At 49.0% G+C, this 23207-nt stretch overlaps 2 protein-coding genes across 2 annotated transcripts in view; one reads left to right on the forward strand and one right to left on the reverse strand.

Annotated features, from left to right (window-relative positions):
- GPSM1 (G protein signaling modulator 1) overlaps window positions 1-2892 on the reverse strand; it is an 85464-nt gene extending 82572 nt beyond the window's left edge. Inside the window, exon 1 of the mRNA XM_084821177.1 lies at window positions 2744-2892. Coding sequence (XP_084677303.1) covers window positions 2744-2811 — 68 coding nt within the window. The 5' untranslated portion in view covers window positions 2812-2892. The remainder of the gene's footprint in view (window positions 1-2743) is intronic.
- Window positions 2893-2921: 29 nt separating this feature from the next.
- Window positions 2922-23207, forward strand: part of CCDC187 (coiled-coil domain containing 187) — a 73179-nt gene continuing 52893 nt past the window's right edge. The window contains exons 1-6 of the mRNA XM_084821287.1: window positions 2922-3133; window positions 4383-4572; window positions 11399-11538; window positions 14626-14741; window positions 14995-15225; window positions 19545-19613. Of these exons, the coding sequence (XP_084677413.1) occupies window positions 2922-3133; window positions 4383-4572; window positions 11399-11538; window positions 14626-14741; window positions 14995-15225; window positions 19545-19613 (958 nt within the window). The remainder of the gene's footprint in view (window positions 3134-4382; window positions 4573-11398; window positions 11539-14625; window positions 14742-14994; window positions 15226-19544; window positions 19614-23207) is intronic.

Raw genomic sequence — 23207 nt, forward strand, 5'->3', positions numbered from 1 at the left:
GCTGGCTTGAGCAACCACAAGTATTGCCTTCAAGTCAGCTAAGAAGATTATCCAAGCCGTTAGTTAGAAATCTCTAGAGCTAAACACAGTACTGAACTAGGGCTAGATCAGGGGTGTTGAACCAAGAGCCCGGGGGCCAAATCCGGCCTGCTTGGGGTCCCAATCTGGATTCCTCACACGGCCACACTGCTTTTCCACAGCACCACCCCTTTTTCCAACCGCTTGTTAGTTTCCTTGTTTTCACAGTCCCTGCTATCCTAAAAGGCCGAAATGCCTCTCCTAAGACTTAGTAGTTACTGGCAGTGCTTTAAGCTAAATATGTTGGAATTTTGGCTCCTCCCCTTTTTCCTTTTGGCTCCACCCAGCACTAGAACACAGCCCCCGAGGGCTTCTCCAAAAAGGAATTCAGCCCCCTCGAATAAATGAGGTTCGACACCCCTAGGATCGACACCCGGGGTCACTTCCTTCTCACTTGCTCGTCTAGGAGACTTGACTTATCACATGCCACCTTTTAGTTCCTAGAAGCCAGAGTGAAGACAACCTGGTTGCCTCCAGATGTTTAGGACTCCAGCCAGCTCCCAGAAGCCCTAGCCAGCATGGCCAAAGATCAGGGATTATGGGAGTTGTAGTCCAAAAGATAGGGAAGGCACCAGGTTGCTTACTCCTGCTATAAACAACATGAATCTTCAAAAGCATCAGTTGATGTCGTTTTTTAAGGGTGTAATAATATGCATGTTTAGACTGAAAAAAGTCCTACAACTCCCAGCATGCCCCTGCCAGCATAGCTGGCTAGGGCATGCTGGGAGTTGTAGGACTTTTTTCTGTCTAAACATGCGTAGGATTGTGTCCGAAGTAGCTCTACTTTTGAGCCCTAAAGTTCCAAACCAACATGGGTCCCATATTCCTTATGGACTTCTCCCAACACTTGGAGGGGGTGTGCCAAATGTAATCCACAAACCCACACGGGCCCCCAACTCATTCCCTCCTCATCCCAGTTCAAGGAACCAGGAGATATTAATGACATGCGGTGAGGATGATCACTCTAAGGACTAACATGCATTCTGCACACTAAAATGGTTTAGAAATCATCAGACCCAAACCAGAAGCGTTCCTTGCACCGGGGCCACTGCAAAAGAACTCTCTGGCTCTGGAGACATGCCAAAGTCTGAGCCTGAGCATTTTTGCAAAAGCAGCCTATCTATCTGAGGAAGTTCATAGCCGGTGCATTAAGCACTCTGAAACACACCTGCACACCTGCATTTCCAATTCTGTGGGGGTAGCCTCTTGAATGGAGATAATGTGACCAGGAGGAAAATGCAGAATTGAAGTCTCCAGCATGAAGAACATCCTGGCGCACGCTTGCCACCACAAGTCACATCTGTCTGGACCCTTGCTGCCATCGGGAACATCATGCTCAGAGAGTGCATCACGCTCAGAGAGTGCATCATGCTCAGAGATTCAATCCCCAGCATCTCCAGACCAAAGAGTCAAGGCCAGCCAACAAGTGTAGACCAGCTATCTGCAAACCTCCAGAGGGTTTTGGACCAAGTCGCAGCAGCCCTGGCCAGTGAACAGTCAGGAACGATGGCAGCTGTAATCCAAAAGGTCTGGAGGGCACCAGACTGGTATAGGCCAGGGATGGAGAACATGTGGGTGTCCAGATGTTTTGGCCTCTGGTGCCCATCAAGCTTTACCCTCAGCTGTGCTGGCTGGGGCAGATGGGAGTTCTAGGCCAACCACTTCTGGGGGGCCTCACGTGCCCTGCTCTGCTCCTGGTGCAGACAGCTGGATGGAGCCATGCTCTCATTCGGATGTGGAAGCTCCTAGGCGCATTTGTTGGCCTGCCACATCAGAGACCCTCCAGGAAATGCTCTCTCCAGGCCTGACGAGGGCAGCCAAACTTACTCCAGAACGGAGGCAGCACGGCACGTCCCTCCCTCCCTCCCTCCCTCCTTCCTTCCTGGCCCGCCTGCCTCTGGAGCATCACAAGGCCAGGAAGAGAAAGGGGCTTCTCGCCAGCTCCTTCGGCTACCTTGACCCTGGAACGGCTTCCTTGCCAAAATGGCCCCTGGGCAGGGGCAGCACATTAAAGGAAGAGAACGCAAAGGGCAGAGGAAATTAAAGAGCTGCTTGTCTCTCCCCTGCCCCCCCCCCCAATCGCTGGGCAGGGGTGCCTTGCTCACAAGCTGCTGCTGCCGCCTTGATAAAGAGACCTCCCCCCAGCTGGTGCCCCACAGACGTGGTGGATGAGAACTCCCATCATCCCCTGAGGGTAACGGGAGTTGCAGCCCCAACACATCTGGATAGTGCCAGAGTGGGGGAGGCAGCAAAGCCCGTGCTGCCCAAGGAATGATGGGAGTTGTAGTCCAATACGTCTCAAAGAGCGCCAGGGTGGGGACGCATGCTGAAGGATGATGGGACTTGTAGCCCAACCCATCCAGAGGGCATGGTGTGGGTTGAAGGCATGCCGAGGGATGATGGGAGTTGCAGTCCAATACGTCTTGAGGGCAGCAGGTTGGGGAAGGCATGCCGAGGGATGATGGGAGTTGCAGACCAATCATCCCTAGGGCGCCAGGTTGGGGGGAGGCGGGGTTCGAGGGAGAGACACCTGCAGGAGCGCGATGGGGCCTCCCCGGGCGCCCCCTTCCCCGTCGCCTCCCCGCCATCCGGGGCATGTGCGATCGCGGCTGGCCGCCCCCGCCGGGCGAAACTTTCCCTCTCCGGGCTGTGCCCCCCCCGGCACCTGGAATGCAGCCTCTTGCTGGACGAGTCCTGGAGGAGGAAGGCGTCCTGGGGGGCCAGGAAGGACATCGCCGCCGCCGCCGCCGCCGCCGCGTCTGCAGCCCGGGGAGCCAGGCGGGACCGGGGGGCGTCTCTCCTCCTCCTCCGCCCGGGGCCGGGCGGCATCTGCGAGGACGGGGATGCGGAGCCGACTCCGCCCCGCCCCGCCCCGCCCTCGGCTGCGACGTCAGCGGCCCCTCCCGCTCCCCCCTTGCGAGGAACCCCGCGGGGGGAGACAGGCAGGCCGGAGGGCAGGCCGGAGGGCTGCGGGCTCCCCCTCGCCCGCCGCGGGCGCCGGAGAGCCTCCTTGCCAGGCGGGCGAGCGCGCGGAGAGGATCGGGCGCGCGGCTCGGTTTCTTTTTTCCACCCGCCGCCCATTTCCGCCAGTCTAGAAAGTCAGCCCAAAGATCGCTGAAAGACCCCAAACCCCCAAACTGTAATCAAGCGACTTCTTTGGCTCCAGGACTTCTAAGGGGCGCATCGCTACATCCTCCCCCTCCACCACCACCCCAATATTCCACCACGAGGACTAGAAACGTGCTTTGATTTTTTAAAAAACATGGAGGGGGGAGGATCAAGACTTTCAGCGCGCGCGATCCTATTCGTGTCTACTCAGAAGTAAAGTCTGGAGGAGTTCGATGGGATTTACTCCCGGGGAACCGGGTACAGAGGGTGTGGTCTCGGGACTTCTTCATTCAGATGTCTTCCAGTCCTGACTTTGGGAAAGAAGAAGAAGGGGGGGAGGCCGCCCCTTGTGGGGTGTTTTCGAGAGAGAGATCCTGGCCTCATCCGGGCTGGTGGGGCAGGATGCGAAGCGTCTTGTGGGTGGGGTGCTTTTAACCTAAGAACCACCTCCCTGCTTCTCATTTTCCATGGCAGGGACCGTTTCCCCTAGGCTGGGAGCCCTCCAGATGTGCTGGACTACAACCCCTATCATTCCCAGCCAGCTGGCTGGGAACGATAGGAGTTGTGGTCAGCACACCTGGAGGGCGCCAGTTTGGGGGCCCTGGAATCAGGGTTCATTTTCCCCCTCCCAAGGAACATCAAGCATCACCCCACACACACCAGGCCTGCCAGATTTCCGCCCCCAGCAAGGCTGCTGTGCTTTCAGCAGTTGCATGAGAGGGGAAGATCCAGCTGGATAGACTTTTCCTATCCCCACCCCAGTGTGCTGGGAAGAAACAGCCCTTCTGGAGTGTGGCATGGATGGAGAGAGGAAGAGCACGGCGCTTCGAGCTGGCTCGTAGCAGCAGTTTCCCTCCATCTGGGCCTTCCAGATGTTTTGGACAACATCTTCCAGAACTCCTGACCATTAGTCATGCTGGCTGGGGTTGATAGGAGATAGGAGCATCGGAAGCTGCCTCAGACTGAGTCAGACCCTGGGTCCATCTTGCCCCATATTGTCCACACTGACCGGCAGCAGCGGCTCTCCAGGGTTTCAGGCAGGAGTTTTTCCAGCCCCACCTGGAGATGCTGCCGGGGATCGAACCTGAGACCTTCTGCGTGCAAAGCGGGGGCTCTGCAAAGTGGCCCCCCGTGTGCTTCTCCGAGGTTTGACACCCTTGCCATATAGTCGGCCACCACTCCCCGTCACAATGCAGGTGTCTTACAGCAAACCGGCTTTGCTACAGCAGGAGAGAACAGATTCCCTTTAAACTCCAGCTGTGGGGGACTAAACACAGGATATGCACCAGCGTGTCCAAATGGTGTCCAGAGAACCACGTGTGGCTTTTGGCCAGGTCGGCTGCAGCTCTTGAGCCAGAAGAAGAAGGAGAAGAAGATCTGCCAGTGGTGAAAGCAAAGAGGATGCATCTGGCCTGCAGCAGAGGGAGAGAAGCAGCAACAAGGCCTGGAAAAGCACACAGGAGAAGGAAGAGGGAGGAGATGGCTGAAGAAGCAGGGAAGGGAAGAGACCCAGGCAACTGCCAAAGAGGCAGGGGCAGCTTGACAAGGAGGCAGGGCTGCCAGGGGCCTTGCGGGACACTTAAGGCGCAATCCTGTGCATGTCTAGACAGTGAAAAGACCTACAACTCCCAGTGTTCCTGAGCCTGCACTGCTGGAGTTGTAGGGCTGTTCTTCTGTCTAAACATGCACAGGATTGCACCCTTAAAGATTCAAGGCCCAGGCTACAGGACATACATCTGCACAAACCTTGCATTGGCATATGCATGTGTGTGTGTGTGCCTGTGGGTGTAAATTTAGAAATAATGACTACGATTTATTTAAAATTTCCCAGGAGCCAAAGCCATCCAGCTAATTTCTCATTCGAATCTTCTCAAATAAAATAAGCTCTGCAACTAATTTGCAGCCTGACCCAGATCATTCCAAGCCAATGGCAAATATTTATTTTTCTAAGCTTCATTACCATGCAGGGAGAGATGGGGGGGGGGAGGTATGTTCCAGCATGTGGGGAGAGGAGAGGTAACCCTTCCCTCACCTGCTATGATCCCCTTTGAAAATCCCCCCCCACATAGCAATACAACTGAGCGTGGGGGAAAACCTCTGTTGGTACCACTCAGAACTCTGGGAAATAGATTCGGGGTCCTGCGAAACAGATTCCAGGCTGGAGCATGCTGGCAGTTGTATGGTGTTTTTTTCCCTGTCTAAACATGCATAGGATTGCACCTTAAGTTAACATCATCAAATTCAATAGGACCATGACATGGCAAAGACCTGTCAACTCCCCCCCCCCTTTTCCATTTCCTTAATTCCAATAAAGTAGAAATGCAAAGGGGCACTTATATTCTGCCTTATAGTCCTGTTACTGTACAGGAGCTACAGCAAGGGTACAGACCAGGGCCTGAGGTTTTGCTCCCCTGACCTACAGTATAACTCACTCTTATTTATTTACAGACAACATTTATCAACCACTCTCCCTCGAAAACAATTCCAGAGTGGTGAACAGTAACAATACGTATCTAAATGCAAAAAAGAATAAAGGATTTAAAACCAGATAGTATGAAGAATACAACAGCTGGTCTTTTGCACAGGAAAAGCTCGTTTAAATAAAAATGTGTTTCGCAGGCACCAAAAACAAAACATCCGTGCCTGGGTGACATCAAGAGGCAGAGAATTCCGCAGACAAGGAGCCAATACACTGAAGGCACTACCCTGAGTGGACTCTAAACGGACCTCAGGTCCATGCAGAACCTTCAGGAGTGCCTCTTTCAGTGACCCCCGGGACCAGGCAGGCTGCTGAGGAGGAAGGCCCTCTCTCAAACATCCTGCTTCCAAGCTGTGTGGGGCTTCGTATTTCTTTATTTCATGTATTTGTTACATTTCTATCCCGCTTTTCCTCCAAGGAGTGCTAGGCGGCTTACATGATCCTCTCCATTTTTATCCTCACAACAACCCCGTGAGGTAGGGTTAGGCTGAGAGTCAGTGACTGGCCCAAAGTCACCCAGTGAGCTTCATGGCCAAGATAGGACTTGAATCTGGGTCTCCTGCATTGAGCAGGGGGTTGGACTCGATGGCCTTGTAGGCCCCTTCCAACCCTACTATTCTATGATTCTATGATTCCTCAGTCCAGCACTCTAACCACTATAGCACACTGGAGTAGACGTCTCCCTCATACCTTTGACCATCAACAGCTGGACACACCAAAGCGAGGCAAAATTTGGCTGCTGATCATTAAGCTTCAAGGTTTGCTTTTATGTATCTGGTTCCACTGTAAAATAAAACAAAAACAAATGTCCTTGCCCCACAAAAGCTGCAGCTGTAGAATGGCTGAGAATAAAAGATTTGAGCCAGCACATCAGCTGTTGGAATGATCACCTCAGCCACAAATTCATTTGGTGATCTTTAAAAATCTCCTCCCTCAACTGAGGATAATACAAGATTAGCCTACACTACCAGGTTCAGGAGCCTACAAGACCCTCGAGTCCAACCCCCTGCTCAGTGCAGGAATCCAGGTCAGAGCATCCCTGACAGGTGGCTGTCCAGCCTTGTCTTGAATGCCTCCAGGGTGGGAGAGCCCACCGCCTCCCTAGGTCGTTGGTTCCATTGTCATACTGCTCTAACAGCCAGGAAGTTTTTCCTGATGTTCAGACGGAATCCGGCTTCCTGTAACGTGAGCCCATTATTCTGTGTCCTGCACTCTGGTTGTTGTAGTGATGGCTAAGATCATGTGTGTGATGAGCTTTGAACATTCAAAAAAGTGCTGCAGAAATAGGATGTATTGTTACTATTATTGCTTTCATTCAAAGAAAGGCAGGATTCTAAAACATACTTTGAAAAGACCTTGTTATCATGGACTGCGTATGTATTCCGTATGTGTCCTCCTACTTTTATTGCTGCCTCATCGCCCTGATGTATCCTGACAGCTCGTTCTTTAGTCCAACTGTGGGGCCAGAATAAGGAAATGCATTTTTCTCTTTGCTTTTTTTTTTTTTTTACCTGTGCATCCTGTTCTCATCTCAAAACTCCATTTTACTACAGTCTGTCACCATGGAAACATCTCTGCATCAGTCCGCACCATGTGCTATCAAGGCAGCTGGGTCCCTCAGCCTTTGGATTCTGGTCACACACCACAGCTGTCCTCAATCCTGCAACCCTCCAAATGTATTGGGCTATCACTCCCATCAGCCTCAGCAGCTGATGGGAGTGGTAATCCAACATGTCTGGCAGACAGCAGGTGGGGGAAAGCTAACATATAATATTGTTTTGGTGACTAAAGTGTCTCAGAACATGAAGATATACAGACAGATGTATTTCTGACACAGAAAAAGAAAAACCTTGAGCTTGTTGTGGCTGTCTGCTTCTCTGCATGGAGCCAAAAGGCCCTCATGGCCCTGGGCAATGTTGGGATAAAAGAGATGCTTTGTTAACATCCAGAGTAATCTGCCCCTTGGGAACAGCAGCATCCCTGAGACTCCTGCTCCCAGTTTAGCATCTGTGCATCGCTAACCTTTGGTTCATGCAAATGCAAGACCATGTGCCATCTGCCAGCCAGAAGAACACATCTCTTTTCCTTCCTTTTCTCCCGCTTCTTTAAAATGTTACCATCTGATTATTGTTGATGCCCAAGAGAAGGTAAGAGGAGAGGCACTTGTAATGCAGAGAAGCGCTTTCCTTTCCCTAAGCATCACTCACCTGACCGAAGCCGCTCCCTGCTCAGTGTGTGAATATGCTTTGGAAGAAACACATGAGGGGTTCTCATCCTGGCACACTGTGTATAGGGGAGAGAATTTGGAAGGAAATCTGAATGCTCATCCCAGCCAATGCAAGCTTTACATTGATGTGAAAAACCAACAAGGGAGGGGGAATTAAAGATGCAATCCTATACACCAGGTTGTCAAAACTCAGCCCTGCTGGCCAAATCCAGCCCTCCAAGGTTCCCCATATGGCCACGCCTGCTTCCTTTCACTCTCCCTTTCCCTCCCCACTGAACATTCGGCGGTTTCCTGACTTTTCTGTGTCCTCCCCGCCACACACCCTTTGTGAGTTTGTTAGTGATGCTTAGGGAAAGGAAAATGCTTCTCTGCATTACAAGTGCCTCTCCTCTTACCTTCTCTTCAGCATGAACAATAATCAGATGGTAACATTTTAAAGAAGCATGAGAAAAGGAAGGAAAACAGCATATTCCGATATGCTGTTGGTAGCCACCTAGAGACCTGTAGAGTTTGGCCTAGCCGGCAGCTTTATAGTTAATTAAGGAGCCCTTTCACACAGGCTGGTAGTTTACAGCTTTCACCTGAAAGCTGTTTTGGTCAGCTAGATTATGTCATCCTATAAGGTTTCACTTCCCATGGGGAAGAGAGCTCCCGCCCCCCATGGGAGAGGTAGCTTGTCATCTCCTGAATTAAGCTGCAAAAGACTTATAAAATCCTGCCTGTAGGCTTTTATCCTTGGTCTTACTCCAAGGGGGACTAAGCATGATACTGTCAGGAATGAATCTGAGCATGTGGAGATGTCTGGCAGCTCAGATTCAGAATGGGAACAGCCAGAACAGAGGGAGGCACCCTCCCCAGTGAGCCCAGATACAGAGAGACTTTCTTCTTAGGACCTTGATACACAGATGGCACAGGCTGAATGGCTCCCCCATGCCTTCATAGAATCATAGAATAGTAGGGTTGGAAGGGGCCTACAAGACCATCGAGTCCAACCCCCTGCTCAATGCAGGAATCCAAGTCAGAGCATCCCTGACAGGTGGCTGTCCAGCCTCATTTTGAATGCCTCCAGTGTGGGAGAGCCCCCCACCTCCCTAGGGAATGGGTTCCATTGTCGTATGGTTCTAACAGTCAGGCAGTTTTTCCTGATGTTCCGCTGGAATCTGGTTTCCTGTAACTTGAATCCATTATTCTGTGTCCTGCATCCTTCACCATGAGAACACAAGTTGAGGAGGAAGAGGGGGTCCAAGGGCATGACTTGAGGGATGTGAGAGTCCGTCACAGAGGGAAGCGGGAAAAGTTAGGGGCAGGGTTCAGACACTCCGCAAAGTTGGTGACTTGTGATAGCCAATGTAGGAGGGAGCCACCCTAAGAGAGGGGCTTCCCTGGCCATAAAGTTATTGCCCAGATTGCTGGCAACTTTCCTAACTTCCACATGGTTAACTTTCCTAACTTTCCTAACTTCCACTCTATTAGTATTCGTAGATGTGTGGATTAGCTGGTTCATTGCAGTCTGAGAGTTTCCTAGAATTTGCATTTGTAAATGAACCTAGTTGTTAACCAATAAAGTAGTGTTAGCCTGGAGCTTTGTTTCATGGAGTGTGTTGACTGCAATGGAAGAGGACAGAGGAACATGACATACCAGCCTGGATAACTTTTGCCAGCTCTGAGGGGAGCGTCTCGTATATCTTGAGGGCCCAGGTATACTTATCAGCTGCGGCAAAGGGGCCTGCTTTGTCAACTGAAGGGACGTGAGCTTTCTTTGTATATTCTTTCTGCCTCCATATATCACCTTTTTTAATCAAACTGCTAAACTGATCTGTTTGTGGTTTGTTTAACTGTGGCAGATATATGAATCTGGATTAATTGGGACTTAATAAATCAGGATACCACAAATCAACACACCATCAATTCGAATAGGTTGACAGGCCTCTCCTGAGGCTGACTTACTGGCAGGGAGAGCTTTAAGCAAAAATGTGCTGCTAATTTTGACCACACCCCTTTGGCCCCACCCACCACTGGAACGCGGCCCCTGAGGGCCTCTCAGAAATGGCATTCGGCCCTCGGGCTGAATGAGATGGGAGGCAGGGAACTCAGCCAGTTCTGGGATGAGTGCCTTTGCACGCTGTCGGCTGACTCTCCTTCACTGTGCTGGGAGAGGCACGAAACTCATGGAGAGAGGCAAAATGGCCAGGGGTGGGGTGATGGCATCAGTTGGCATGGCCATGCCTGCTGACATCGACTTTCTCCACCCCATCCCCTGGTCATACATGCCCAGTGATATTATTGAGAGCCAGTTGTGGAGTAGTGGTTAGGGTCTTGGACTCAGGAATTCCAGGTTTGAGTCCCCCCTTGGCCATGAAACTCACTGGGTGACTGTGGGTCACTCACTGACTCTCAGACTAACTTACCTCACAGGGTTGTTGTGAGGATCAAATGAAGAGGAGGAGTTAGTTAAAATGTGAAGTATGTGTCTGTGCCAAAATAAATCTGTTATATTTGTGCAAAAGCTTTGCACATTTGATGGGCAACAATGCTCTTTACTCACTTTTGCAACAACTGACAGTTCCCTGGGAGGTCAAACTCTGGTTCTCATCCATTGGCCCTGGGAGGCAGTGCCCCCTGCCTTCTAGGAAGAGCCTCACAGCAAGGGGGAGACTAACCTGGCCCCCCATATATCAGCCAGAGAAGGAACAGCTGCAGGGAGCTTGTTTTGCCCCTCCCTGCCATAAAAAAACACCTATAAGAACTTTAGAATTAAGAACTCCTGCCTACATTTGTTTTGTTTTTCCTCGTCCTTCCCAACCCCTTTTCCTTTTGTGCTGTGTCATTTAGAGTATAATGCTGAGGGCAGGGAATGTCTCATTATTCATCTCTGGAAGCTGCTCTCAGAGCCCTTTTCAGCTGAAGAATGGGGTAAAAACACTGTAAATAAACAAATAAATACATCTCCAGGTAGGGCAGGAAAGACCCCTCCCTGAAAACATGGAGAGCCACGGCCAATCAGTGTCAGAACTGGTGCCCGAGTTTTGGTGTGGTTTATTTCCCTCTTCCCTCCCAATCCCTTTTCCTTTAGTGTCATCTCTTTTAGATTGTCAGGCTGAAGGCAGGGACTGGCTCATGATTTATATTTGTAAGCTGCTTTGGGGGCCTTTCTGGGCTGAAGAGCAAGGTAAAAAATGCCATAAATAAATAAATAACTTTGGGGATCAGCAGCAGCAGCAGCAGCAGTTTGTGGCCAAACTTGGAAACGTTTCCATTTGTTATTAACATTTCCAGTTCTGATATATTCTTGGCAACCTGTATGTTTGGCCTGGATCGCTGGTGATCTTCCCTTTCTTTTTAATATAACACAATCGGTTTAAAATAGGAACCTCCTTGTTTTTTCTCTAACCAGCCACAGATCCTGTTATGGGACAGTGGAGGGTGTGTTTTGCCTGTGGGTCCTTAGCAGCCTCTGCTTGGTACTTGTCCGTAAACAAAGGTGCGTCTCCTTCCCGCCTCTCTAGCCGCCTCGGCACCGGCCTTGGTCTGCATTTGCCTTTCAGACCTGCTCGCTGCTTGGCACAGGCGGAGAGCTGAGGAAGGAGAGTGTCCTGGGTTCCAGTTTTCAGGAGGCAGGTAAAGGAGTTGCTGGAGAGAAAGGCGTGTACGTGTGTGTGTTTGTAGGGTGGCCATACACACTCTTTTACAGAGAACAGTCCTGTATTATTATTATTATTATTATTACTACTACTACTACTACTACATTTATATCCTGCCTTTCCCCCTCTTGCAAGGAACCCAAGGCAGCTTACATGGTCTTCCTCCTCTCTGTTTCATCCTCACAACAACCCTGTGAGGTAGGTGAGGCTGAGAGTCAGTGACTGGCCAAGGTGGCTTCCTGCCACCAGTTCTGCCCCCTCTGTAGACTGCCTCTGTGCCCCCCACAGACCTCTCCCATTTGTTGTGGGGCCCAAAATACCAGCCTATTTTAGCTTAAAGCTCTTGCCGCACAAAAGCTGGGAAACCACCAAATGACTGGCAGTTGGGGGAAGGGGGCAGGACTATGGGAAGGGGCGTGGCCATCTGGAGAACCCCAGAGGGCCAGATTAATACTCTAGGTGGGCTGGATTTGGCCCACAGGCCAGAGGTCACGCAGCCCTGATGTAAAGGATTGCCAGAATGCAGGATTGTCACCCAGATGATGTCGTTGGTACAAGGTGGCATTCTTGCCAGGGTTTCAGGGAGGAAAAGGCAAGGGTGCAACTTTCACAGCATGGCTTTGGGAACAAACACCAAGTCTGTAACTGAGAAATCAACCTCTTGGGCCAGTAAGCGGATGCCAAATACCGCTTTGTCTGGATCCTGGCCAAAGCATGATTAAAAACAAAAAAGAAAGAGGGGCTGGCGTGGACCGGGGAGGTAGGTAAACAGGTATCCACTAGGAAAAGGCAGGTACTTCCAGTCCTTGGGTAACCAGTGGATACAAGGGAGAAGCTTGCTTTCGGCAGACAAGACCGTTTCTGCCAATTTCCTCCTCCTCATCTCTCACAACGTCGAAAATACCAGCTTTCTGGCATGCCCAGGCTTGCGGGTGTTTGTACACACAGCTGCTGGGAGTGAAAACATTAATCAGAGGCGTGTTGGCTGCCAGCAGCCAAAAGGCTACAAAATGCACCATATGGTCCCCTTCGGGGTGGTGGTGGAGAGAAAAGTGTGCCTGGTTCCTCTCTCCCTCCCTGTACAGTCGCAGAGGGATGGGAACCAATTTGATCACTGCAAGCAGGTCACCATACCAGGATGCAAAACGTTAGGAGAAGGCTGAAGTGGGAAGCAAGTCCAGGTGAGCGGTGAATTATCAGCAAGGAAATCTATATCCTATAGCTGGGCAAGAAACCTCTGGCTTCTTTTGCTGTTATCTCTGATCAGTGATCAGAGATAACAGGGTATTTAAAGGCAAATCAGCCCTCAAATACCCTGGAAAGACCTGAGTTGTTGCAAAGAGGTTGAGCTGTGCATTTTGCAGGCAAGGAAAGTTTCTGACTTGTGAGCAGACATACAATGGCTTAGTATTTGAGACACTCTTTGGAAGTGCTACTGAGTGTGTCAGCCCAACTTTTTTCAGAGCAGACGTGCAGAAGCCACGCCCTGCTTACCTCTGAGTAGGCTTAAAATGGGAATAATCACCTTTGGCCCTGTCTGCAGGTGGAATGCCCCAAGACCTTTCCCAGTTTGCAGTTTGGCCCTCAAGTTGAAGAAAGGGTTCCCCACCCCCGAATTATACAAATTTATTGGATGCGATTTATTTATGTATTTCATTTTGATACCACCCAATAGCTGAAGCTCGCAGGGCAGGTTCGCAAAAAGGACCAACCATAACTACAGATACAAGGTAATAAAAACACAATTTCAAGTTTTTTTTAACATACAAAGTTTTAAACAATTTGAATAGCTAAAACAGTCACAATAAGATAGTGGGCCTGCTAAAAACAACGGACAGAAATGTCAGGTTGTGCTCTCTGAGGTGGGGAGTGTTATAGGCAGACGGGAGGTCTTGGGGGCAAAAGGGGGGAGCCTTCTGGGGAAACCCGCGGGCTGAATTGGGATGTCATGAAACCTACTCTTCGGCTGCCCTCTTGTGGTAGGAAAAGGTTTGCCTCGATATAGCTTTGGAGGAAGCGGTTGAAAATGCTTAGAACGGGTTACCTCGAGACCGTCAAGGTAACAGCTACACCAAGAAGGATAATTGCTCATCTTGGTGTTCTTTCTTTCCCAAGGTGGTATAAGAAACCGTCCATGAACAGAGGCATCATGCAGAGGAGGAAAATGGGGCTCCTGCACTTTTAACAGCAGTTTCCAGAGGGGTAGCTGTCAGGTTGTTAGGGTGTTGCAGCCAGGTTTTGGAGGGCCCTTGGGCAAGACTCCCTCCATAGGCCCCTCCCTCCCTGAGTCCACCATCAGCTGCTCTCACTCCTCCTCCTCTTCCTCACCATGGCTCCCGCTTGCTTGCTTGGCAGGCAGAGAGCCAGGAAGCAAGTTGGCAGAGGCATCTCCTGCTCCTCCTTCTCACCACCTCTGTTGCCTGGGCCAGAGCAAGAGGCAGGTGAACCCGCAGGTTGCGATGGGGAAGAGGAGGAGCAACTCCGGGGGGCTCTTATCAGGGGGCCCCTGCTGGGATTGGGCCCTCGGCAGGTGCCCCACCATGCTGACCCCTGGCGTCCACCCTGATGTTTTGTTGCAGCCAAAACGACAAAGGGTCTTGCAGCACCTTAAGGACAAGCACATTTATTCTGGCCTAAGTCAGATTCATGAGGTGTTAACCTCAGAGTGGCAGGTTTATATATGCAGGCTGGGGTGCGATGTAAACTGTGCAGTGTAAACACTTCAACAACACAGTTTACATCTTTCCCCCTCACCAGATGTGTATATAAATCTGCCAATTTGAGGTTAACACCTCATGCATCTGGTGAAGAGAGCGGTGTCCACAAAACCTTACGCCAAAATAAATTGGCTCGTCCTGATGATGTTGCAAGACACTTTGTTTTAATGGCAGTGTCAATGCAGAGATTTCGGGCTCTGCCGCTTTTCTCGCTTCTGCATGAGAAGTGGCATGGGCTGGAATTCCCTCTTCTGCAAATGGGAGGAACTTGGGACAACACCACTTTTGAGAGTGTGTGTGTGTGTGTGTCTGTGTCTCAGTCTCAGCTCCCCCAGTAATGATTTGTGCCAGCTGGCATTTTCCGTCTCTGCTTAGGCTGAAGGATTTCTTCCAGATCCCCAATACGAGGGAGACTTCACCCACGATAGAGCGCCTGCCTGTTGGGAATGACCCAGATTCCAGGATGACCTGTAGATATGCTACTCAGCAAGGTGACTTGCGGCCTTGTCCCTTTTCTCCTGCAAGGAACTGGCGGAGGCTGCCAAGTTCCATACCTTTTAGCCGGAAGGGGTCCATGGAACCCTCTACCTAAGGGATGGACATGCTTAGGTGTGCTGGCCACCTCCAGCCCTCCTAGAGTTCCAATCCAGCCCCCTCTGTGAAGGGCCACCAGTTGGGAGCACTTGGAACGTGGCTCCTACCCAGCCAGTATTATTTTGCCTGCCATCCTGTCTCCTCTCCCAGTGAGTTGCTGTCTTGCTTGGAAGTTAGAAGCCCTCAAGGAAAACTCTCCTGGTGACCACAAGTTGCGGAAGCTGAAACAGAGGATTCTTGAGCAGCGACGGCAATGCCGCTCCCAGACCCTGGGAGAGAAGGCACCAACCCATAGCTGTGTGGGTCAACTCCTGGGCACACCGCCCCTCAAGAGGAAGGTGTGCAAGGTGGCCTTTGCTTCCCTGGCACCAACTCGTCCAGGTCAGTCCAATGGGTTGTCAGAACACTCTGAGGACAATCTGGGTGCTTGATCAGAGACCTTGCTAGAGACTGAAAAGATACACGGCCTAAGCCCACAGGGCACAGATCTGCTTAAATTTCACACACTCTTTTTATATGTTGTATAAGTTGTACATTTATTCTTTCATTAGGTATCAGGCTTCTACTTAGGCTGTTTTAGTGTAGCTGTTCCGTAAGCATATTGGTTATAGACTAAGAATTATAATTAGTGAATTCCTTTGTTTCTTTAGTGCTCTTGATTTATTATTATGTATGTTGTTCTTTTTATTGCCTTTATTTGTTAACTTTATTTCAAAATAAAATAAAATTTCATGATAAATAATCTGCATATGTTAATCTATATCTCTATAATATGAATTATAAATATAAATCAGCATATGCAAATTTCTGTCCTATGGGCCTGGGCCCTGAATCTTTTAAGGCACAATCCTATGCCCGTTTAGACAGAAAGAAGTCTTACAACTCCAAGCATTCCCCAGCCGGCATGGGAATACTGGGAGTTGTAGGACGTTTTTCTGTCTAAACATGCATAAGATTGCACCCTTAATCCCCAATATTTAGAAATAATTAGTAGGATTGATTGATTGCATTTTTATCCCACCCTTTTTTCCCCGTGCAAGGAGCCCAAGGCAGCTTACATGGTCCTCCATTTCATCCTTACAACAACCCTGTGAGGTAGGTTACACTGAGAGTCGGAGATGCCTTAGACTCATAAGCAAACACTGACAACCATGAGGGGAGGGGAGAGGAGGCAGTTGAGGTATGTGTGATTGCATCAGGAAAATGGGAAGTGTGGAAAAGGTTAGTTTCCCCCTCCCATCGTCCCAATTTGATTTTTCAATCAAAACCACAGCCTCCCAAATGTGATTTTTTATTTAAAAAATAGGTCAGGGCCTCCATGTCTGAGTAGAGATGGGGGACAAATTCATCCTAATTTCGCACTGTTGAATCTGTATCAGTTTGTTGTTGTTCAGTCATTCAGTTGTGTCCAACTCTTCGTGACCCCATGGACCACAGCACGCCAGGCCTTCCTGTCCTGCGCTCTCTCCCGGAGCGTGCTCAAGTCCATATTCATTGCATCAGTGATGCAATCTAGCCATCTCATCCTCTGCCGTCCCCTTCTCCTTTTGCCTTCAGTCTTTCCCAGCATCAGGGTCTTTTCCAGGGAGTTTTCTCTTCGCACTGTATCAGTTACCCTTCAATATTTGCACTTCTCTGAATTCTGCGACCAAGTTCTTCAGTTTAAAAAAAAATGCATGCAAATGTTTGTATGTTAGGGGACAGTGCACACAAAAATGCACACTTGAGCGAAAATCACATTCACAAATGCATTTGATTAGGAAAACTGCTTGCAAAAAAAGTCTGTATATTAGGCAAAATTGTGTACAAAAATGCATGCAGTAAGAGAAATGGACTGTATGATGTACAATACGGAATTTCATGTGAACGTCTTAGCAAAGTTCAGGACGATCCGAAATTAAAGATTGGAAAAATGCTCAGTGTTTGGGACAAACTGAACTTGAGATTGGAAAAGTTCTCAAAGTTCAGGATGAATCAAATTTAAGACTGGAACAATGAGGAATGGAGAGAAAATGAAATTGACAGATTCACTGTTTCCTACTTCTGAATAGACATAGAATCATAGAATAGTAGGGTTGGAAGGGGCCTACAAGTCCATCGAGTCCAACCCCCTGCTCAGTGCAGGAATCCAAGTCAAAAGCATACCTGACAGGTGGCTGTCCAGCCTCGTCTTGAATGCCTCCAGTGTGGGAGAGTCCCCCACATCCCCAGGTAATTGGTTCCATTGTTGTATTGCTCTGTCAGGAAGTTTTTCCTGATGTTCAGCTGGAATCTGGCTTCCTATAATTTGAGCCCATTATTCCGTGTCCTGCACTCTGGGGTAATGGAAAAGAGATGCTGGCCTTCCTCTCTGGGACAACCTTTCAAGTACTTGAAGAGTGCTATCCTGTCTCCCCTCAGTCTTCTCTTCTCAAGGCTAAACATGCCCAGTTCTTTCAGTCTCTCCTCACAGGGCTTTGTTTCCAGTCCCCTGATCATCTTCGTTGCCCTTCTCTGAACCCTCTCCAATTTGTCTGCATCCTTCTTAAAGTGTGGTGCCCAGAACTGGACACAGTACTCCAGATGAGGCCTACCCAGTGCTGAGTAGACGGGAACTAGTACTTCCCGGGATTTGGAAGCTATGCTTCTATTAATGCAGCCCAAAAGAGCATTTCCCTTTTTTGCAGCCACATCACATTGTGTTGGCTCATATTCAGCTTGTGGTCTACAACAATTCCAGGATCCCTCTCACTTGTAGTATTGTCTAGGATTGCATTGTTTAGCTGGCAAACATGACACCCAACTTTACAGAACTTTGCTCATAAAAACAGGCACATGTGATCCGTCATATCACATATGGTGATGAAACGTAAGAATGTATGAATATAAAGAAGAGCCCTGCTGGATCAGACCAAGGGTTCATCCAGTCCAGCATTCTGTTCACACAGTGGCCAACCAGCTGTCGACGAAGAGCCCACAAGCAGGGTATGAGCGCAACAGCACCCTCCCGCCCATGTTCCCCAGCCACTGGTGTACCTAGGCTCACGGCCTCTGGTACTGGAGGGAGCACATAGCCATCAGGACTAGTTGCCACTGGTAGCCTTCTCCTCCAGCAATTTGTCCAGCCCCCTTTTAAAGCCACCCAGGTTAGTGACCATTGCTACCATAGTTACATACGTGCTGCTATAGAACAAACAAAAGTTTATTAAAGCTGCAACCCTTACGCACAGGATCACCCATCAAAAGCAGTGCAATTATGGGATGTTGCAGCTGCTGGTCCTGCTCTTCCTGCCCGGAGGTGTTTTGTTACCTCAACCCTATTTAAAATGCATGAAATATAAAATAATTTTCTTCTGCCCTCCCCTCCCCCCCGAAATGTGCTTTGTTTTAATGGATTGCTTGAAAAACGGCTCAAAGTTCTTCCTCAACGGCTGGGTCATCATCTCCCCGTCCCACGCAAAACATCCATCATTGTAACTGTCAGTGCGGGTGGGAGTTGTTGCTGTCCATTAGTTCCTGTCAGCGACAAAGCCAAGATGGGGCCAAGGGGAGATGCATGTGAGGTGGAAGGTCAGAGGCGAAGCACTTCGTGGTTTGATGAATTAGGAATTTGCAGCAGTTAACAAAAAATTAAGTCAGGCTGGTTGTAAAATATTCATCTATTCATGGAAAGAAGTGTGTGTGTGGGGGGGGGGATGAGCCTGTGTGGACACAGAGATGCTGTTGTCACATCCTCTCCATGAAAACCCCTCCAGTGGTTAGAGAAGATTGTCAACATTTTATTATTTGCGTAAAAACATTATTTCTATACTGCCCTTCATTCCCAAACTGCTGGATGGTGTACAGATCACATCAAAATGGTGATCAATTGGGAGGCAGTGTGGTGCGGTGGTTAGAGTTTTTGCCTGGGACCCAGGAGATCCGGGTTGTAGTCCCCACTCAGCCATGAAAGTCACTCTCTCGGTGACTTTTGGGCCAGTTGCTGACGCTCAGCCTCACCTACCTCACAGAGTTGTTGTGAGGATAAAGTGAAATGGAGGAGGATTGGGTAAGCTGCCTTGGCTAGTCACTGACACTTGGCCTCATCTGCCTCACAGGGTGGTTGTGACAATAAAAAATGGAGAGGAGGAGGATCATGCGAGCCACCTTGGGTCCCTTGCAAGAGGAAAAACAGTGGGATATACATGTAATAAATTATGTATTTATGTATTTATTATTGTGTTAATTAAATACAAAAATAAACACATTACATTAAATACAAAGATAAAAACAACCACAAAGGAAATCTATCAAACCAGGTATTAAAACCAGCAAACGCCTGGGTATACAGATAGGTCTTCAACAGGTGCCTAGACACCATCCAAGATGGCACCTGTCACACTATTGTGGGGAGAAAGTTCCAAAGGTGGGGTGCTACAACAGAAAAGGCCCTCCCCCTAGTTGCTGTCAGATTTAGCTGTGCAGGGGAAGGGACAACCAGGAGGCCCTGTGTGTCCATCTCCGTGAATGGGCAGCTTGATAGAGAAGGGTTGATATGGGACGTGACTTGAGTGTGCGGTTGCGGGTGGACAGCGTCCTCCAACTTCGTGCCTTTCAGATGTGTCAGGCTGCACCTCTCATCCTTCCTAGCATGGCCAGCCAGGAACACCTGTGAGAGTCTGACCTTGTACAAACCGAGTAATCTAAGACAAAGCTGATATTCTCTTGCTTCTCTTTCCGAGGGTGGACACTTATGCATCTCCCCCAACGAGGAAACACATCCCCCAAGAAGAGGACCAAAGAGGACACAGGTGTGCACAAATTTGGCATGTGTGTAGATGCAAACTTGGAAACTTTGCTTTAAAAAGAAAGACAACTCATCTTCCCGTCGTGGGGAAGTCTGAGGCCAGGTGAGCTGGATCTGGGATCTGCATCCTGCCAGAGGAAGAGGCCTTCCACGAGAGGAAGAGCTCTGCTCATGGAACTCTACCTGGTTTGGGGGGTTCCCCCTTCTCTCACAGCACAGATCACCCCCATTCCTCAGAGTCACCTGACTCTCCATGTAGCATTTTCAGCGGGGCTGGACAAGCTATTATGGAAAGGAAGGGGCAGATGCGTACATCTGGATCCTGCTATTGAGGTGCCAACCGTTGATGGGCAACTTCACAGCCCAAGTTCTCCCTTCCAGGTTCTTTACCTTTAAAGTCAACTTGGACTGGGCAGCCCTTCAAACAGAGGATGGTCCTCTGTGAAGTGGGACACATGGCCACTCTATTCCCTCCACTTGTAACAGGTTGATAGGTCCTACAAACTATACAGCACTCTTGCTGTTGTTTCTAAAGGGATTAGTGTTGTATTAGGTGCTTAAGACCAGAATAAGAGCTGTGCTGGATCAGACGAAGGATCCATCTTGTCCAGCCTTCTGTTCCAACAGTGGCCAACCAGCTGTCCCAATGGGAAGTCCACAAGCAGGATATGAGTGCTCTTATAGCACCCTCCTGCTCATGTTCCCCAGCATACTGCCTCTGATACTGCAGGCAGCATATAGCCATCAGGACTAGGAGACATTGATAGCCTGATCCTCCTCCAGGAATTTGTCCAATCCTCTTTTAAAGCCATCCAAGTGGGTGGCCATCACTACATCCTGTGGTAACAGCTTCCATTGTTTAGGTATGTGAAGTAGTACTGCCTGTTTATTAATTTTTGAAGTTGATAATCCATCCTTCATCTACAAGATCCCAGGGCAGTGTACCCAACATTAAAAACTAACCAACAACAAATCCAATATAAAAACCATACAGTTGCACCCTAAAAAACAAAACGAATTAAACTAACAACAACTCTTCAACAGAGTCCCATTAAGTTCCATTCATTTAAATGGGTCTACTCTACATAGAACTACAACTGGATACTACCCAAAGTGTCTATCTAGTCTAGCATTCTGTTCACATTGACCAACTAGCCGCCTGTGCGAAGGTCACAAGCAGGACATGAGTGCAACAGCACCCTCCCACCCACATTCCCCAGCAACTGGTGTACATAAGCAAACGGCCTCTGGTACTAGAGTTAGCCTATAGCCACCAGGACTAGTAGCCACTGATAGCCTTCTCCCCCATGAATTTGTCCAATCTCCTTTTAAAGCCATCCATGTCAGTGGCCATCACTGCATCTGCTGGTAGCGAATTTCATAGTTTAAGTCTGTGCTGGCTGAAGGAATCCTTCCTTTTCTCTGTCCTGCATCTGGTGATAGATAGGGTTGTTGGGGAAATCCACAGTGGATTCAAACAAGTTCCAATTTCTATGAATCTGATCTGTGGATTCTGCAACAGTCCGTCTTTTCCTGAGTCATGTGGATTCTGTGGAGTTGAGGACTGGGTTTTTAATTTGGGGGGGATTTGCACTAATTTTCATTAACTAATACACATTTGCATACATGCACATTAGCGCTAATGCACATTTGCACCAATGTGTTTGTGTACATTAGCTCTAATGTGAGTGAGCGCTAATGCGAATCAGCACAAATTCTGCTAAAAAAAAAAAAAGAGGCCGATTCTGTCAATGAGTGGACGATGGAACAAAAGATGTCTGACAATCTGCAAACACAGAACAGATGTAACAAAAATCCATACACCGCTAGTGTTAGGTACTGTGTTGGGAAAATATACAGATCTGTGCCATATAAAGACTGCTGTTTTGCTTCTAACTGAATATTAGTTCTCATAGCAATTTACTAACCAGCTCTGTACTTAAGGGAGTCGACTACTGGTGAGTCACCAAAAAAGACGACACAAACACATTTGGATAAAATTTGCATTTGTATATGTATAGATGCCAATTTAGAAATAATTACTAGAATTTAAACAGAATCATAGGATCATAGAACCATAGAATCACAGAACAGTAGGGTTGGAAGGGGCCTATAAGACCACTGAGTCCAACCCCCTCGACTAGATGGACTAGAAATGCAGTCCATCTCAGCATGGTGTGGAAGACGGTGACCAGGTGAGCTGTGTCTGCCTGTTCCATCTGCTCTCCAGGTGCTGCTAACAGGTGTTGAGCAAGAGTTCCTACAGTTCTTTTATCTTTAAACTGGAATTGGTCCAGGTACCCCTTCAAACAGAGGATGCTTTTAAACAGAGGACTGTAAAAGAGGACACATTGCCGCTTAGTTAATGATAGCAACTGTTTTTCGTTTATCTCAATAGCACAGAGATCAGCAAAGATTGGCGAGTATGGTGGTAGTCACGTCCAGTTATGGCACTGAAATAGCCTTGGTCACCCAGTGGGATGACCTCTGTCAAGGGAGCGATGTGGGAGTACAACCCTATTGATTCTCCTTGACCTCTCAGCAGCTTCTGATACCCTCAGCCGTGGTATCCTCCTGCAGCAGCTGTTGGAGTTAGGTGTGAATGACACTGCTTTGTGGTGGTGCTGCTCTTACCCGAAAGGATATTTTCAGAAGGTGGTCTTGGGGGATTTCTGCTTGACTCCTTGGTTTGGGGTCCCTAGAGAGGAGACGGCCCAGAAAAATTAAGACAGAAAAAAGGCGGGTCAGGAACATTCAGCGGGGGACAAACATTCTTTCCATATTTTCTGAGGCAGTTTTAGAAGATCTGGGGGGTGGGATTTGGATTTTTCTGCCCCCCATTTTTGCAGGGTTTCCCCCCCACCCCAGGCCTTTACATCTTTAGAGGTCCTGCAAAGTCCCATCTTGTCTACTACTTGTCAGGGTTGCCTCTGAGCATATAGAGAGCCAGAGCAGTTCAGATTCTGAGGAAGAGCTGCAACATGTGGGGGAGGAACTTTCCCAGGCTTCAAAGGCACAGCTGGATGGAGAGGCCCTCCCTTCACACTTCCCTGTGAATGACAGTGAACAGGGGGAGGCGAGGAAAGGACAACCTGAACTCTTAGACACCAGGTGCAGGCGGGAAATTGCGGGGGCTGAGCTTAGGCACTCTGCCCGATTGGTTCGGCGTCAACAGCTATGCCTAGAGGTGTCACAGGAGAGGGAGAGAGTTTCCCCTCCCACTCCTTAAGTTAAGAGAGTTTACCACCTGTTGCCAAATGGAGACCAACTTTTGTAGCTCCCCTTTGAACTCCTTGAAGGCTTTTCCTTTGTAGTCTGTGAGTCTCTAGCAATTTGCATCTGTATGCCTCATTAGGGTAAATGGAATTAAAGCCTTGGAAATGCAGCCTCTGGTCAGAGTGTTGATTATGGCTATTGGAGTTTTCAGCAGGGCAAAAGGGGAATCCTGACACTACTGCTGTTTAACATCTACATGAAGCACTGAGTGAGTTAACTGAGTGAGTTAGGATTGAGGGCTCTGTGCCACCTCCAGTACAAGAGGCAGCGTACCCGTGAACACCAGCTGCTGTGGAACATGGGCAGGAAGGTGCTGTTGCAC

Source organism: Heloderma suspectum, chromosome 14 (assembly GCF_057233095.1).
Source record: "Heloderma suspectum isolate Gila_16-S chromosome 14, 16-S_ref, whole genome shotgun sequence".
NCBI classification, from domain to species: domain Eukaryota; kingdom Metazoa; phylum Chordata; class Lepidosauria; order Squamata; family Helodermatidae; genus Heloderma; species Heloderma suspectum.